The sequence below is a fragment of the Miscanthus floridulus genome, chromosome 3, assembly GCF_019320115.1.
Source record: "Miscanthus floridulus cultivar M001 chromosome 3, ASM1932011v1, whole genome shotgun sequence".
NCBI lineage: Eukaryota > Viridiplantae > Streptophyta > Magnoliopsida > Poales > Poaceae > Miscanthus > Miscanthus floridulus.
The window spans coordinates 3,118,978-3,132,831 of record NC_089582.1 but is presented as its reverse complement, the minus strand read 5'-3'; the positions used below and the strand labels follow the sequence as shown (position 1 = coordinate 3,132,831).

The following is a 13,854-nucleotide window of genomic DNA, read 5'->3' as shown; positions in this document are numbered from 1 at the left end:
TGCTTGAGGAAGTGGCAAGACCGACACCGGTGAGGAAGACAATCGGGGTCGCCTCTGCTCCTTTCTCACCTTCTTTTTCCTGCAAATAAAAACAAAACGAATTAAGATTTTAGGATCCTCACCCTCAAGCATCAACAACTATGACATATTAAGGGTCCATTTATGAACAATATCATGAGAAAGAAACTAGACAAGAGTGTACTTGTAAGAACAACTAATATTGTCAAAATCATAATCGAAATAAGCTGATATAAACCATACAAATAAACTTTGTAATCGATCAGAATTAGCAATAGTAATGACATACAACATAAACATCAAGGCAACTTAAGCAAAGACAAACACCACAATCTTCAAAGCTTTTAGCATCTTATACAAACGCTACCCACCCTACATGTGTAAGTGTGTCATGTTAAATCTATTTTTCCGAGAATCTATAACCTGCTCTGGTACCAACTGTAACACCCTAGAATTCATAAACACCCCGGGATGCCACTAAAATTCACAAATAACAGCCGCGCATAACCAATAAAGATTTTGGTAGCACCTCGTTTGTATTTATAAGCAAAGCAGAAGAATAAATGTGTAAATGGGAGCACCAAACTAAAATTAAAGAACATCCTAGCAAATAAATGAGTTACTCCAAAATGAATAAGTATAACCATCACACTTTCAACATTTTCTCTCAAGTCTAATAAGCAGAACCACATTATTAAGTTTTTAAATACCGAGTCCCTTAATGAAGAAAAAGTGTGAGACGTGCAGCTAATTCCCTCCCCTTCCAAGCAAACGTCAAGTACCTGGATTGAGTAAAGCAAGGGTGAGATGAAACATCTCAACAAGCAAATTTGTTTTAACAAGCTATTTAAACCACAATTTGAATTAAGCAACAATTTAACATAGAGTTCCACTTATAAAGTAAACATGACAGTATTAATATAAAATGTGTGGCTTCTAGTTCTGAGCAATGCCAGGAGATAGATCTTCATAATAACATGAACATATCACTTCATTATACTTGCTGTATGCATATGAATGCAATGCGAAATGTCTCCTGCCTGCACACCCAACAAGGTGTGGAGCTGCATCCCATGATGCTGTACCGGTACGGTCGTGACCATAGGTCAACGACATAACTTCCAATGCAAATGAATGATGCAATGCACTTGGCATGCTGCAATAAAATTAACATAAACCACCAATGATACTTCCACTTCCTCTTCAGGTTGTGGACTAACCACATATTCTAATATGGAATAAAGAATCACCACGAATAAATAAATAAGACCGCAATCAAATATGGTTGCATGAACCAAGATCACAAGGTCTGGTTATTAGTGGTATGGCATTATTATAGACATTAAGTTGTAGGTGATGAAAATATCAAGCCAAAACGGTAGCAAACCACCGCTACATTTACTTGCCTTTAACGACGATGAAAACGGACGCTAGTTGCATCTCGAAGTGACTCCACCTGAACATACATGTTTTTTCAGTTTGCAGCAGTACCAAAGATGTATATAAATAGCAAACAAATGCTTCCTATGCTCGGAAAAAACCCCACAAACAAGGCCTGACAAAACTCTGGAAATTCAGCCAACAGCAGCAGTGCTGATTCAACTTTTGTATATTTTAATACACAAATGCTATGGTAGAAAAGAAATACATTTATGGAATCTATAGAGCAACCCCTATAACCTTTGTATAGAAACTTTATTTTTATCATGCCTTTAAGAAGGCATAAACTGCAAATGAAAGCAGAAGTCATTATCTGCCCAAAAATCAGGACAGCAAACTTAATAGTTTTATATCTCAAAATCCTTATGTCAAAATATCTTGAAACTTTACCGGATTATAGATCAATCCATTATCTACAACTTTGGTATTATTCCAATTTGCATCAAAGGTCATCAGGATGCCCAAAATCATGACGAACCTTAACTGAAACTTTTACTGATGAAACATGACAGAGAACTTCAGAAACTCATAGCTGGAGTTCTAGCCAACCAAAACTATTGTTCTTTAATAATTTGGAAAGCTCAAGAAAAACACTACAACTCCCTAGTTATCAACAAAAGCTAGTTTTGATGCTAACATGGTCAGAAAACACCAAACTTCAGATCTGTTCAGCATGCAGTCCAAACCTGACAGCGAACTTTGAAAATTCATAGCTCTCAAACCTGATGGGATAAAATCATGATATTTACCAATCCAGAAAGCTAATGAAAAGTACTACAAATCTCTTATAATTTCTAGAGTCCCATAATGCCTCTATGTTTTCTCCAAAAACCCCTAGATCCAGTTCTGTCCAGACTTCATCAGGGAAAAGCTGCTTGCTTAGAAAAATCATAACTCCCAAACTACTAATGCTAAAATCATGAAATTTCATAGGCAAACAGATCTGAAGGTCCTCTACAACTTCCTTATTATCAACTTGTTGAGGAAAAATCGTTTAGGTCAATTAAACCACACGAACAGCAGCACTGCTCGAGCTACAGGGCAGTAGACCCTAGGTTGACATCCAAATGGTGTCCCCCCCCCCACAAACACTAATCCCCATGACCAAGAACCATCTAAACACCTCAATTAGAAGACCTAACAGAAGAATCGCCTCACCTTGGCTACCCCCAAAGCTAGGGCAGCGAGAAATGGTGGGGAAGAAGTCGATCTACATGGGAGATGCACCTCTTCTTACTCCTCTTGCATGTCGTGGAAGACCTCTAGGTGCAGCAGTTTGGCTCGGAGTTGCTCAAGGACAGAGATCGACCATGGGAAAGCTTCTCCTTGTCTTGAAGTTGAAGATGACCATGGGGCTTTATCTTCCCCAACTTCGACGAGGTGGTGGCGTGGTAGAGCTCCTCCGGTGAGCTGCAGCAGTGGGAGGGGCGTCCTCCTCTTCCTCTTCCTCTTCCTCTTCTCTTCTCCCTTCTCCTCTCCTTTCTCCTCTCTCTTCTCCGGTTGCCAACGTGAATGAGAGATGGGAGAGAGAGGGATGGCTGCTGGTGGTGTATTATGTGTGGAAGATGTGCTGATGTGTGGGGCCATGGTGGGTGTGTGAGAGGGGGGACGGCTTGGGCCAGGAAAGGGCTAGTTGGGCCTTGCCCCTCTCAATTTTTTTTGGGCGATACACCGGTAGTACCGGCTGTACATCGGTACTATAGGTCTTCACAACTGAGCCAATTTTTAACTTACCGGTAGTACCGGCAGTACCGGCCTGAACAGTAGTACCGAAAGTTCATCGGTACTACAGGTCTTCACAGTTGTGCTGGTTTTTGGCCTAGCGGTAGTACCGGTCTTCTACCGGTAGTACCGACCAGGTCAAGTAGTACCGGTCTTCTACTGATTTGCCTAATGTCCTAGATCTCACACTGGACAAATATGAATGTTTTTGAACTATGATTTTTTTTTTAAAATAAAAAAACACTCAAACAATATAAACTGAAAACTAACTTTGCCGAGTGTCGATAACCCAACACTAGGCAAACACTATAAAAAATAAGTTTGCCTAGTGTCTTCCATGAGACACTAGGCAAAGAGGCCAGTTTGCCTAGTGTCTAGCTGGCACACTAGGCAAACTTATTTATTTTTTTTCAATTTTGGTCTTCAAACTTTTTATCGAGCCTCCCTACATAAAATGAGACTACATGTTGAAAGTTGGCATAATTTTATGAAATTTTGCTATATTTCTTTAGTTTATTTAATTTCTTTGAATTTTTTCGACAAATGCAAATTTGAACTGCAAGTGTGTCGAATAATGGCAATTCATGAATGCAAAAATGATATTCATGTTAGTAAGTGTTAGTTGAGGCCGTATCCAGAAACAGACCAAAAATTTCACACATCTTCACGTCGAGACATGACCACGAACTTACGAGCAAATAGTTTTTAAATTCTATTAAATGAAAACGGAGTCTGAAATTCATGAAACTTGTCGACAAGTCAAGATATCGCATGCGGGTGCCATGATAAAAATTTAAAAAGATTTCGAGCACATCGTCACGTATGATGCTTAGAAACCCTATGTGGAGATGTTAGGGTTTCTAAGCATCATACGTGACGATGTGCTCGAAATCTTTTTAAATTTTTATCATGGCACCCGCATGCGATATCTTGACTTGTCGACAAGTTTCATGAATTTCAGACTCCGTTTTCATTTAATAGAATTTAAAAACTATTTGCTCGTAAGTTCGTGGTCATGTCTCGATGTGAAGATGTGTGAAATTTTTGGTCTGTTTCTGGATACGACCTCAACTAACACTTACTAACGTGAATATCATTTTTGCATTCATGAATTGCCATTATTCGTCACACTTGCAGTTCAAATTTGCATTTGTCGAAAAAATTCAAAGAAATTAAATAAACTAAAGAAATATAGCAAAATTTCATAAAATTGTGCCAACTTTCAACATGTTGGTCAAGGTATAGTAGGAAAGCTACAGAAAAAAATTGGAAGCTAAAATCAAAAAAAGAAAAAATATTTTGCTTAGTGTCTCTGTAAGACACTAGACAAACTGGCCAGTTTGCCTAGTGTCGTCCGGAGACACTAGGCAAAGTTCTAATTTTGCCGAGTGTTAACGGAAGACACTCGGCAAAATGGTAACGGCGGTTGCCCTCCGGCAGCCTTTGCCGAGTGTGATGGTATGCCTAGTATTGACACTAGGCAAAATGGTCATTTACCGAGTGGATTTCTTTACCTAGTGTCGACATTCGGCAAATTATTATTTTGCCTAGTGCCTTTATTTTGCCTAATGCTCCGGGGTCTAACACTCGGCAAACAAGCTCTTTACCTAGTGTCCGACGATTGGCTCTAACACTCGGCAAACAAGCTTTTTACCTAGTGTCCGACGATTGGCACTAGGCAAACCATTAACATTAGGTAAATCTCGGTTTTCCAATAGTGCGTCTAGTATTTGCCCCGCCAGATTAGTTAGACGTAGCTGTCGGACTTAGCTACCTTCAATTTATATCGTTCTAAATTCCAAGGGCCCCTCCTGTCTTCGATATGATCCATCCATCGCCACTACCGTCTCTAGCTCACAATTATTAAAGTTCTGATGGATCTATCTCACGGGTTCAGTGCCATGGGAGCTGAGAAATGGTATTTCTATAGGGGTGGTTGCTGTTGCTGCTGCTGCCGCTGCCGCTATGGTTCAAGATGATTCGAGAAGATTAACTAAGTTTGGAAAGGCCTGGGAGCTGCTAATGATGACCAGGTTGTTTATATGGAAGAGTGGTGGTTATTAGCCTCTTTGATCTCGTCATTAGCAGAAAATAACAGGCAACTTGGTCGTAAGAGATTTTCAGGAGCGCCGCCCATGGAGGTTGTTTGACCTGCACATGTTATCGAGGTTGCGTTAATCTTCTCGATGCTATCGATGCTATCAATGCAATTGTATATGCCCACTTGGAGAAACCAAGAAAAGATCTAGCTAGCCGATGCTATCGAGGTTGCGTTAGCTTATTATATAACCAAATAAATAAGATAACTAAATGACAGTTTCAATTGTCACAAATTAAAGCGGAGATGTAGCTGCACCGCACTCCATACTCCTCCGTCTCCCTCGGTCCTAAAATAAATGTTGTTCACGCTCTAAAAAATTAAACACTTTTAACTTTAACTAAATATATACATAAAACTTTAACTCAATACATACATGAAAATATTAATATTAAATATATTGTTCAATATATTTTTCAAAGTAAACTTATTTAGAGATACGAATGTTTCTAATATTTTCTATAAACCTTGTTAAATTTAAAAAAGTGTGACCAGCACGATGTTATAGCGATACTTATTTTAGGACGGAGGAAATACATCGTACTCAACAGTTTGCATTTCTTGTACAGAGGAAAGCAGCCAGAACCAGTGTTTTAGATGAACTGTAATATTGTAGTGACAGAGTGGTGCCTGTGCCTGCCACGATTGTAGTTATTCTCTTTGTGATAGCTCCCAACAGTCTGCAAACGAATATGGCACAGGCATGATTTGCTCGCAGCCTTCTGTATCTATTAGTGTGGCTTTAGCGCACTGAAGATCTCCAGGTTGAGCAGCTCCACCTCCACGGCCGGCTGCTAGACAGTTCTCTTTCACACTCTTCAACCATCTGCACTTGTAACGGACAATCAGTCGAACACACGATGTCCAGGCATTGTTTAGCAGCAGTGCGAGTGTGCAGTCCGCTCCCTTCCCTGGAGGCCTGGACCAATCCATAGGATGCAATGCAACAATCCACATTTATCTAGGCCCTGTGGACGTCCATGGTGCTGCAGGCGACATGGATGGATGCAATGGGGAGCCGTCTACGCCATCGCTGTCTCACATGTACCAGGCTTGCGGCATGTCTGTTGCTTGCTTGGTGCAGGTGAAACTGGAGGCTGTCACCACTCGGGTGTCAGTGGCGGAGGCTCGTTGTTGGTACTCGACCGTTCTCGAGCATCTGGGATGTGGCCTCGTCGTATCTCCCCGGTTGGTCCCCGCGGCCATGGCCACCGCAGTCGGCGCGGCCTCGTTGCCGATTCGTGCGACTTCTGGGCCGCTGCAGGAGAAGCGTGGTCTATCCTCGAGCTAGGCGTCCGGATCAGGCGCCGGCAGCGGCTATTAGTGTGGCCATCGCATCCGGATGAGTGATGCCTAACAGCCGTCGACGTGGGAGCTGCGTTCGCCTTCGCACACAACGGCTGCGAGGAGTGGGGTGTCCGCCGCCGAGGAGGAGCCATATATGTGCGTAAGCGGTCGCGGAGGGGGCAGGAGCTTGCGGCGCGTGAGCTGGCCGGCCGGCGCCCGGCGGAAGGGATCGCGAGTCGGCGACCGCGGTAAGGCCTATTGTTTTCGTGATGTATCGTTGTAGGTGGACGGCAAGCAGCCTGTCGCTTCGTCGTAAACGATCATAAAATTTTAAACAAAATAATATTTTTTTCTGACACTAAATCAGTCAGTAGTAATAATTCATGATCGTTTCAGTCCCAACCGAACATGATAGAGTATGGACTAAAATTTAGTAAATAAAACAACCCCTCTCCTTGTAGAAAAATATTGTCCCATCGCTAAAAAGTTGCTCAAGTGTGTGGCCGAATCGGCCCTTCTTGTTTCTCGTGCACCTCGTGGCTCGAGCTGCTCAGCTGCAGTGTTGCCTTCTCTTGACTTTCCTCCCCCGATCTCGCTGGCGTTGCTCCCCTATCCGGCTATCCGTCCACTGATTTCTGGCGCAAGAATAAGCAGAAAGAGGCGACACAAGTCGAGCCGAACGGGCATCACCGGCGGCGATGGAGAACCTGCTGTCCGCCGCATCCCACGAGACGCTCCCGGACAGCTTCGTCTTCCCGGCCGAGCAGCGCCCGCCGCCATCGTCCGCCGCCGTCGCGCTCCCCGTCATCGACCTCTCCGCCCCCCGCGACGAGGTCCGGCGAGCCGTTCTTGAAGCTGGCAAGGAGCTAGGCTTCTTCCAGGTACCTCCGTGTGACCGTGTGTCCTCCTTCTTTCCTCCAACTCCTCCACCTTGGGTCGTCTCCTCTCATGCATCTCACCGCTAGTCTAATAATGCAGGTGGTGAACCACGGCGTGCCGGAGCAGGCGGTGCGGGACATGGAGGCGTGCTGCGAGGAGTTCTTCCGCCTTCCCGCGGAGGACAAGGCGGCCTTCTACTCCGAGGACACGGACAAGCCCAACCGCCTCTTCACCAGCACCACCTACGGCACCGGCGGCGAGCGCTACTGGCGTGACTGCCTCCGCCTCGCCTGCGGCTTCCCCGTCGCCGCCGACGCCAAGAACGCCTGGCCAGACAAGCCCGACGGCCTCAGGTAGTCATCAGATCAGGCGAGGTGACTGACTTCTATAGAATGTAATCAGTCCTGACCGTCTTGCGGCCGTGCAGGGAGGCGATGGAGAGGTTCATCGCGCCGACGCGGGCGCTGGGCATGGAGCTGCTGCGGCTGCTGTGCGAGGGCGTGGGGCTCCGCCCGGACTACTTCGAGGGGGACCTCAGCGCCGGCGACGTGGTCGTGAACGTCAACCACTACCCGCCGTGCCCGGACCCGGCGCGCACGCTGGGCCTGCCGCCGCACTGCGACCGCAACCTCATCACGCTCCTCCTTCAGGGGAGCGTCGCCGGCCTCCAGGTCTCCTACCGCGGCGACTGGATCCGCGTCCAGCCCGTGCCCGGCGCCTTCGTCGTCAACTTCGGCCACCAGCTCGAGGTCCACCAGCTGATTTATTTTTCTCTTGTTGAGAGACGTGGCGAGAGGCGATTGATTGAGTTGTTTGATGACGATGGTGGCGCATGCGTGCGTGCAGATCGCGACGAACGGGCTGCTGAAGAGCGTGGAGCACCGCGCGGCGGCCAACGCGGCGGTGCCGCGCACGTCGGTGGCGACGTTCATCATGCCCACCGACGACTGCCTCGTCGCCCCCGCCGCGGAGCTCGCTGCCGGGGGCGGCGGCGCGGGGTACCGCGCCGTCACGTTCCGGGAGTTCATGAGGGTGTACAAGACCGTCGGCGCGCGCAGGGAGAGCGTCGAGAAGGCCTTCAAGATCTGACGATGCAGTCGCCGCCGTCACCTGCTTTGGCACTTTGGCAGCGTCGTCTGTGGTCTGTGCCCATGCCGTGCTCTGTAGCCTGCCCACACACACACACACACACCAGTCACCAGAGAGCTGCCTGCTGCTGGTGTCGGCTTGGCTGCCAAAGTGCCAAGAAAAATGCATGGGCCCACGAATTCATTTGTGCATGTGTGTGTTTTCTTGAAATAATAATAACAAATTGCTTTGTGTTGATGATGATATGCAAACTGTGAATGAATGAAACGGAAATAAGGTTGCCCTCTCGTTTGATTTTCGACGAAAATTCGTATTTCCATCGTTGTCAGTGTCAAACATACACAGCCGGCCAAGCAAACCAAGCCCAGGCGGGGGCCCACGGGTGCAGGAGGTCAAAGTCAACTGCAGCTTTGAGTAAAGCCTGAGCTTGGGCCCGATAGAACTATTGGGCAGCATTTGGGCTTTTAAAAAAGTGAGGAGCCAATATGAAAGCAAAATCAAAGTTTTTTCCTTAGTTCCTCACTTTTTGGGCAGCATATTGTTTCAGTTTTTGGACAAAAATACCTTTGATTTTATTAATTTGGTTTGGTTTTGCCTTCATAAACTGTTCTCATATGTGTGTTTAGTACTCTCTCCGTCCCTCTTTTAAGTGTCGCTCTCACTTTTAAGAAGTCAAACATACTCAACTTTGACCCAATATATATATAAATAATAATATTTATGGTAATAATTAGTATCATTGGATAGATCGTTCAATCTATTTTCATAATAAATTTATTTAGATATACAAGTGTTGCTGTTATTTTCTAAAAATCCGGTACATAGTCCATAGCCGACAGTTAAACAAGGACAGAGGGAGTAAAGCTTTTGATCAAGTCTCCAACAACAACGCTACAAAAGGTTTTTTTCTTTAAGTCCAAACACCACCTTTTGAGCTCCTCCAACTCTATTTAAAGTTCTATTATCTTCCTTTAATCGGAAAGCTGCTTGCTTGACTTCCCAACTTTTGAACCGGTTGATTTATAATTTATATCCTAGTTGGCTTCAGCAATGATTTTATCCTATATGGTTCAACGCCAGCTAAAGGGGTAAATCAGATTACGTTGATAGTTCAAGATGGTCAAATGACAATAAAATAGTTTTAAAATATTCAAATGTTTTTTTTCTTGAAACGTTATGTAATTAAAAATCCTAAAATCTTTTTTAGCTTGAAAAATATAGAAAAGTAGTTCGAGTTGTTTTTTTTTTAAAAAAAATGCTCTATCTTATGTTGCCTACCTGAGAATTATTTGAATCTTATATGGTCTCCTTTTGATGTTTACAAACAAATATGCCTATGCATTGCAACAATATACTACAACCCCTAGCATGCTCATGTCCAGTAATCATGGTCTAAACTTAATTGTTTTTAGGGATTACACATCATTATTGGGTAGTACTATTTATTTGCATATATTTGAAATAGTGTTCTAAAATTAGTGAAGTAAGCCTGTAACTTGAACTTAGTTTGGCACCAAGACTCTAGAAACCCAACGTCTTACAAACTCATGCTAGCTTATTGATCCTAAAAGGAATGGCTCTCACTAAGCAACAAACACAACCGACCTTTGTTGCCTGGTTCGCATGACATCACACCACACCTAGAAGAGACCCATGTCAGGGCTCACCGTTAGACTTTGTCACCCTTAGATTGGGTGCAAATGGACGAAAGAAATATTCCTGATTTTGATATTAGAATAAAGAGATTGCTATTAGATGCTATATGATAGAGCATATAAACAATTTTTTTTTCCAGAAACAAGACTATATAGAGCATCTACAAGCAAATAAACACAAAAAAGGCTATAAAAAACTAGTATAATTTCAAGCTAGGCAACAGAAGATATAGCATGATTTTTTTTTTTAAAAATATAAAACTAGATTCATATGTTTCCGAGCTAAAACAAAACTTCTAAGATAAAATCAAATTTTATTATTTTAAATTGCATAGATTTTCTTGAAAAAATAGTGAGATATTTTTTTTAAAAAAATCATTCCATAACAGTTTATAAAGTCTATTTGACACCACTGAACTATCAATGTAGTCCAATTTAGCCCCCTCGCGACCGACATGGTGTCACAATGTCACATAGAACAATTGATATGGGTCCATGTAGCACAAAACCGCCTAAATGCAAATTCAACCAGTTTCAAAAACTGGAGGAAAAGATCAACCATCCGATTTTCTAATTGCTGAAGAACAATCAGACTTCGAGGCTTCGAGCAAAGCTATTGGAGCTCAAAATGCCTTTTTTTTTCCGAACCAACAGCGTGCATGAAGACACTCGATGGGCCTTCACATCCTGGCCCAACAAGTCGGGGCACCCAATTCCGTCCACGTGGTGGTCATCTATCCAATCCAATTTCCTCAAAAAAAAAATCTATCTAATCCAATATTTGCTCAAAAAATAAATCTGTTCAATCCAATCTTTCTCCTTTTGATTTGATTTGATCACGTGAAATTAAATCTAGCTCTCCATATATTTCATACACACAGTAAGTAAATACTACTTTAAGAATCCAGAATCCAGCATGAGTATAGACACGTAGACCAGGCTCACACTCACCCACCAGGCACCAGTTCTTCAAATTCAAATTCAAATTCAAATTCAAATTCAAACGACATATATACTGTTAAAAAATCTTGCGTCATGCATATGGCTGACAGCAGGGGCTCCGGTGTCCCTGGAATTCAAAAAGAAAAAAAGAAAAAACTGACGATCGAGATAACGGCATGATGAACACGTACGATTAATGCAGTGTTTATCCGAAACACGCTGGAGTTGCAGATTACAGTGATCTGGCGCCCGTAATTAGCTGACAGCACCATTTTTTTAACCCGTTCCAAAACAAGCTAGTGACCGCCCCCCGCTCTGACACGTGACGTCGCCGCTATATATGGCCGCACCGGCCGTCGCCGACGAGGCGCCAGTGCAGCCTGTTTGATGGTTGCAATGCGGGGATAAAGCCGCCGGCTTCCTTGCACGCACGCACGCACGCAGCAAGCGATCGGATTTCCCGGCATGGCGGCGGCGGCGGGCGTGGTGTTCGACGCGGAGGTGCTGAGCCGGGAGGAGCGCATCCCGGCGCAGTTCGTGTGGCCCGCCGAGGATCGGGCGCCGTCGGGCGGCGGCGTCGGCGGCGTGGAGGAGATCGCCATCCCCGTGGTCGACCTGGGCCGGTTCCTCCGCCGCGGGGACGCAGGCCTGGACGAGCTCCCGCGCGGCGTGGCGGAGGCGTGCGAGCGCCACGGCTTCTTCCAGGTGGTGAACCACGGCGTTCGCGCCGCGCTGCTCGCCGATGCCTACCGCTGCCTCGACGCCTTCTACGCGCGCCCGCTCGCCGACAAGCAGCGCGCGCAGCGACGCCCCGGGGAGTCCCACGGCTACGCCAGCAGCTTCACAGGCCGCTTCCGCTGCTGCCTGCCGTGGAAGGAGACGCTCTCCTTCAACTGCCCCGCCGGCGCTGGCGCCGGGACCGAGCGCACCGCCGCCGTTGTCGACTACTTCGTCGACGTCCTCGGCGAGGACTACCGCCACATGGGGTACTTACAATCGTGTCAAAACCCCTGCATATATAGCCATAGTGTACGTACTTGTTACAATGGCGCACGAATCGAAACACATGCATGCAGGGAGGTGTACCAGGAGTACTGCGACGAGATGGCGCGGCTGGCGCTGGACGTGACGGAGGTGCTGGCGGCAGCGCTGGGCCTGCGCCGCGGCGCGCTGCGCGGGTTCTTCGATTGCGGCGACTCCATCATGCGGCTGAACCACTACCCGGCGTGCCGGCAGCCGCACCTGACGCTGGGGACGGGCCCGCACCGGGACCCGACGTCGCTCACGCTGCTGCACCAGGACGACGTGGGCGGGCTGCAGGTGCGCCCCGCCGGCGGGAACGGGGCGTGGCGCGCGGTGCGGCCCCGCGCGGACGCGTTCGTGGTCAACATCGGGGACACCTTCGCCGCGCTCACCGACGGGCGCCACGCCAGCTGCCTCCACCGCGCCGTGGTGAGCGGTGACCGCGCCCGCAGGTCGCTCGCCTTCTTCCTCAACCCGCCGCTGGACCGCGTCGTCCGCCCGCCGGACGCGCTCCTCCAGCTCCAGGAGGAGAAGGGCCACCGCCCGAGCGCGTTCCCGGACTTCACGTGGCGCGATTTCCTCGAGTTCACGCAGAAGCACTACCGGTCGGACGCGAGCACCATGGACGCCTTCGTGTCGTGGATCGCCACCGGAGGCCGCGGCGACGATGGCCATGCCGGACAGGAGGGCAAGTGATCGACCGATTCTTCATCTCTAGCCGTAGGCAGGCGCATAAATAAATTGAGTGTTTGTGTAAATGGTGCAGTAAGGACGACGATCAATGGTGGTCTATAAGCTTTGCAGTTTTAGCTAATCTTTCATGGGTGTGCTATGGCGATGATATTAGCCAATCGTTGGTGTAGAATGCGTGCATGCCAATGTTGGTCATGTGATGGCACAGCGTGAGTGTAGCTCATCACCGTGACAACGTGCTAATTTGCGTGTGGTCCGAGATGAAAAGATCGTCTAAATGACCCTGATGGATTGATTTCATGCATGCCTGCTTTCCTATGTTCCTGCTAAACATACTTCTATATACTGTAGGTACAATTGCAAAATGGATATGAAGGCTTATAAATCAACTTCTAGAGTTGTACTAAGTCATTTTTTTTAAGTTTGACTAAATTTATAGAAAATAACATTAATATTTAAGACACAAAATTAGTATCATTAGATATATCATAAAAATATATTTTCATAGTGTACTCGTTTAATGCTATACATGTTAGTATTTTGTCTTATAAAATTGGTTAATTTTCATAAAAGTTTGACATAGGACAACTCTAGAAGTTGATTTGCTTACTGATAGAGGGAGTACTACTATATAATATTCGGATGTTTTCTTACCTCTTCTAGTCCTGAATTTTTGTTTCAAACCTCAATCTTCACTCGTCACTCCAACTCCATCGAAATTAACCCCTTCTCTTTCTTTGGCAAGATTGTAGGGATCGTGTTTTTTTGGTGGTTATGGTGGGGATTAGGTTGGGATTTTGTTGTTTGCATGTTAGGCCCCCTTTAGAATGTGGGAAGTTTTCGTGTTTGTTATGTTTTTCCTATCAAAAAAGTGAATTGATTCATGTAAATTCATGTAGGATCCTGGATGCAAGCATTTAACAAGGCTAATAGCTTGGTGGCAATAGATAAACGAAGAAGAAAATAAGAGATGGTGCAGTCTTTGCTATTTTTCTTCTATATATAGCG

General features: G+C 45.9%; 2 protein-coding genes across 3 annotated transcripts; both read left to right on the top strand.

Annotated features, from left to right (window-relative positions):
- The first annotated feature begins 6,511 nt into the window (after positions 1-6,511).
- On the top strand, positions 6,512-8,776 carry LOC136544785 (2'-deoxymugineic-acid 2'-dioxygenase-like). 2 transcript variants are annotated; one of them, XM_066536844.1, is made up of 5 exons: positions 6,512-6,813; positions 7,120-7,446; positions 7,544-7,797; positions 7,872-8,193; positions 8,291-8,776. In XM_066536844.1, exons 2-5 carry the CDS (start codon positions 7,264-7,266, stop codon positions 8,531-8,533), a joined length of 1,002 nt encoding a protein of 333 aa, XP_066392941.1. In that variant the 5' UTR covers positions 6,512-6,813; positions 7,120-7,263; the 3' UTR covers positions 8,534-8,776. The 2 variants fall into 2 exon arrangements, with proteins under 2 accessions (XP_066392941.1, XP_066392940.1); XM_066536843.1 differs by lacking the exon at positions 6,512-6,813 and having other exon boundaries at positions 6,998-7,446.
- A 2,489-nt stretch (positions 8,777-11,265) lies between these two features.
- LOC136544784 (gibberellin 20 oxidase 3-like) lies at positions 11,266-12,910 on the top strand. The gene is made up of 2 exons (XM_066536842.1): positions 11,266-12,116; positions 12,207-12,910. The coding sequence occupies exons 1-2, from the start codon at positions 11,596-11,598 to the stop codon at positions 12,847-12,849; spliced, it is 1,164 nt and encodes a 387-aa protein (XP_066392939.1). The 5' UTR covers positions 11,266-11,595; the 3' UTR covers positions 12,850-12,910.
- The last annotated feature ends 944 nt before the right edge of the window (positions 12,911-13,854 follow it).

Coding starts and splice junctions, on each gene's coding strand:
- LOC136544785 (XM_066536844.1), top strand. CDS start 7,264: ATGGAGAACCTGCTGTCCGCCGCATCCCACGAGACGCTCCCGGACAGC. Junction 7,447..7,543: donor AGGAGCTAGGCTTCTTCCAG/GTACCTCCGTGT, acceptor CTAATAATGCAG/GTGGTGAACCACGGCGTGCC. Junction 7,798..7,871: donor GACAAGCCCGACGGCCTCAG/GTAGTCATCAGA, acceptor GCGGCCGTGCAG/GGAGGCGATGGAGAGGTTCA.
- LOC136544784 (XM_066536842.1), top strand. CDS start 11,596: ATGGCGGCGGCGGCGGGCGTGGTGTTCGACGCGGAGGTGCTGAGCCGG. Junction 12,117..12,206: donor GAGGACTACCGCCACATGGG/GTACTTACAATC, acceptor ACATGCATGCAG/GGAGGTGTACCAGGAGTACT.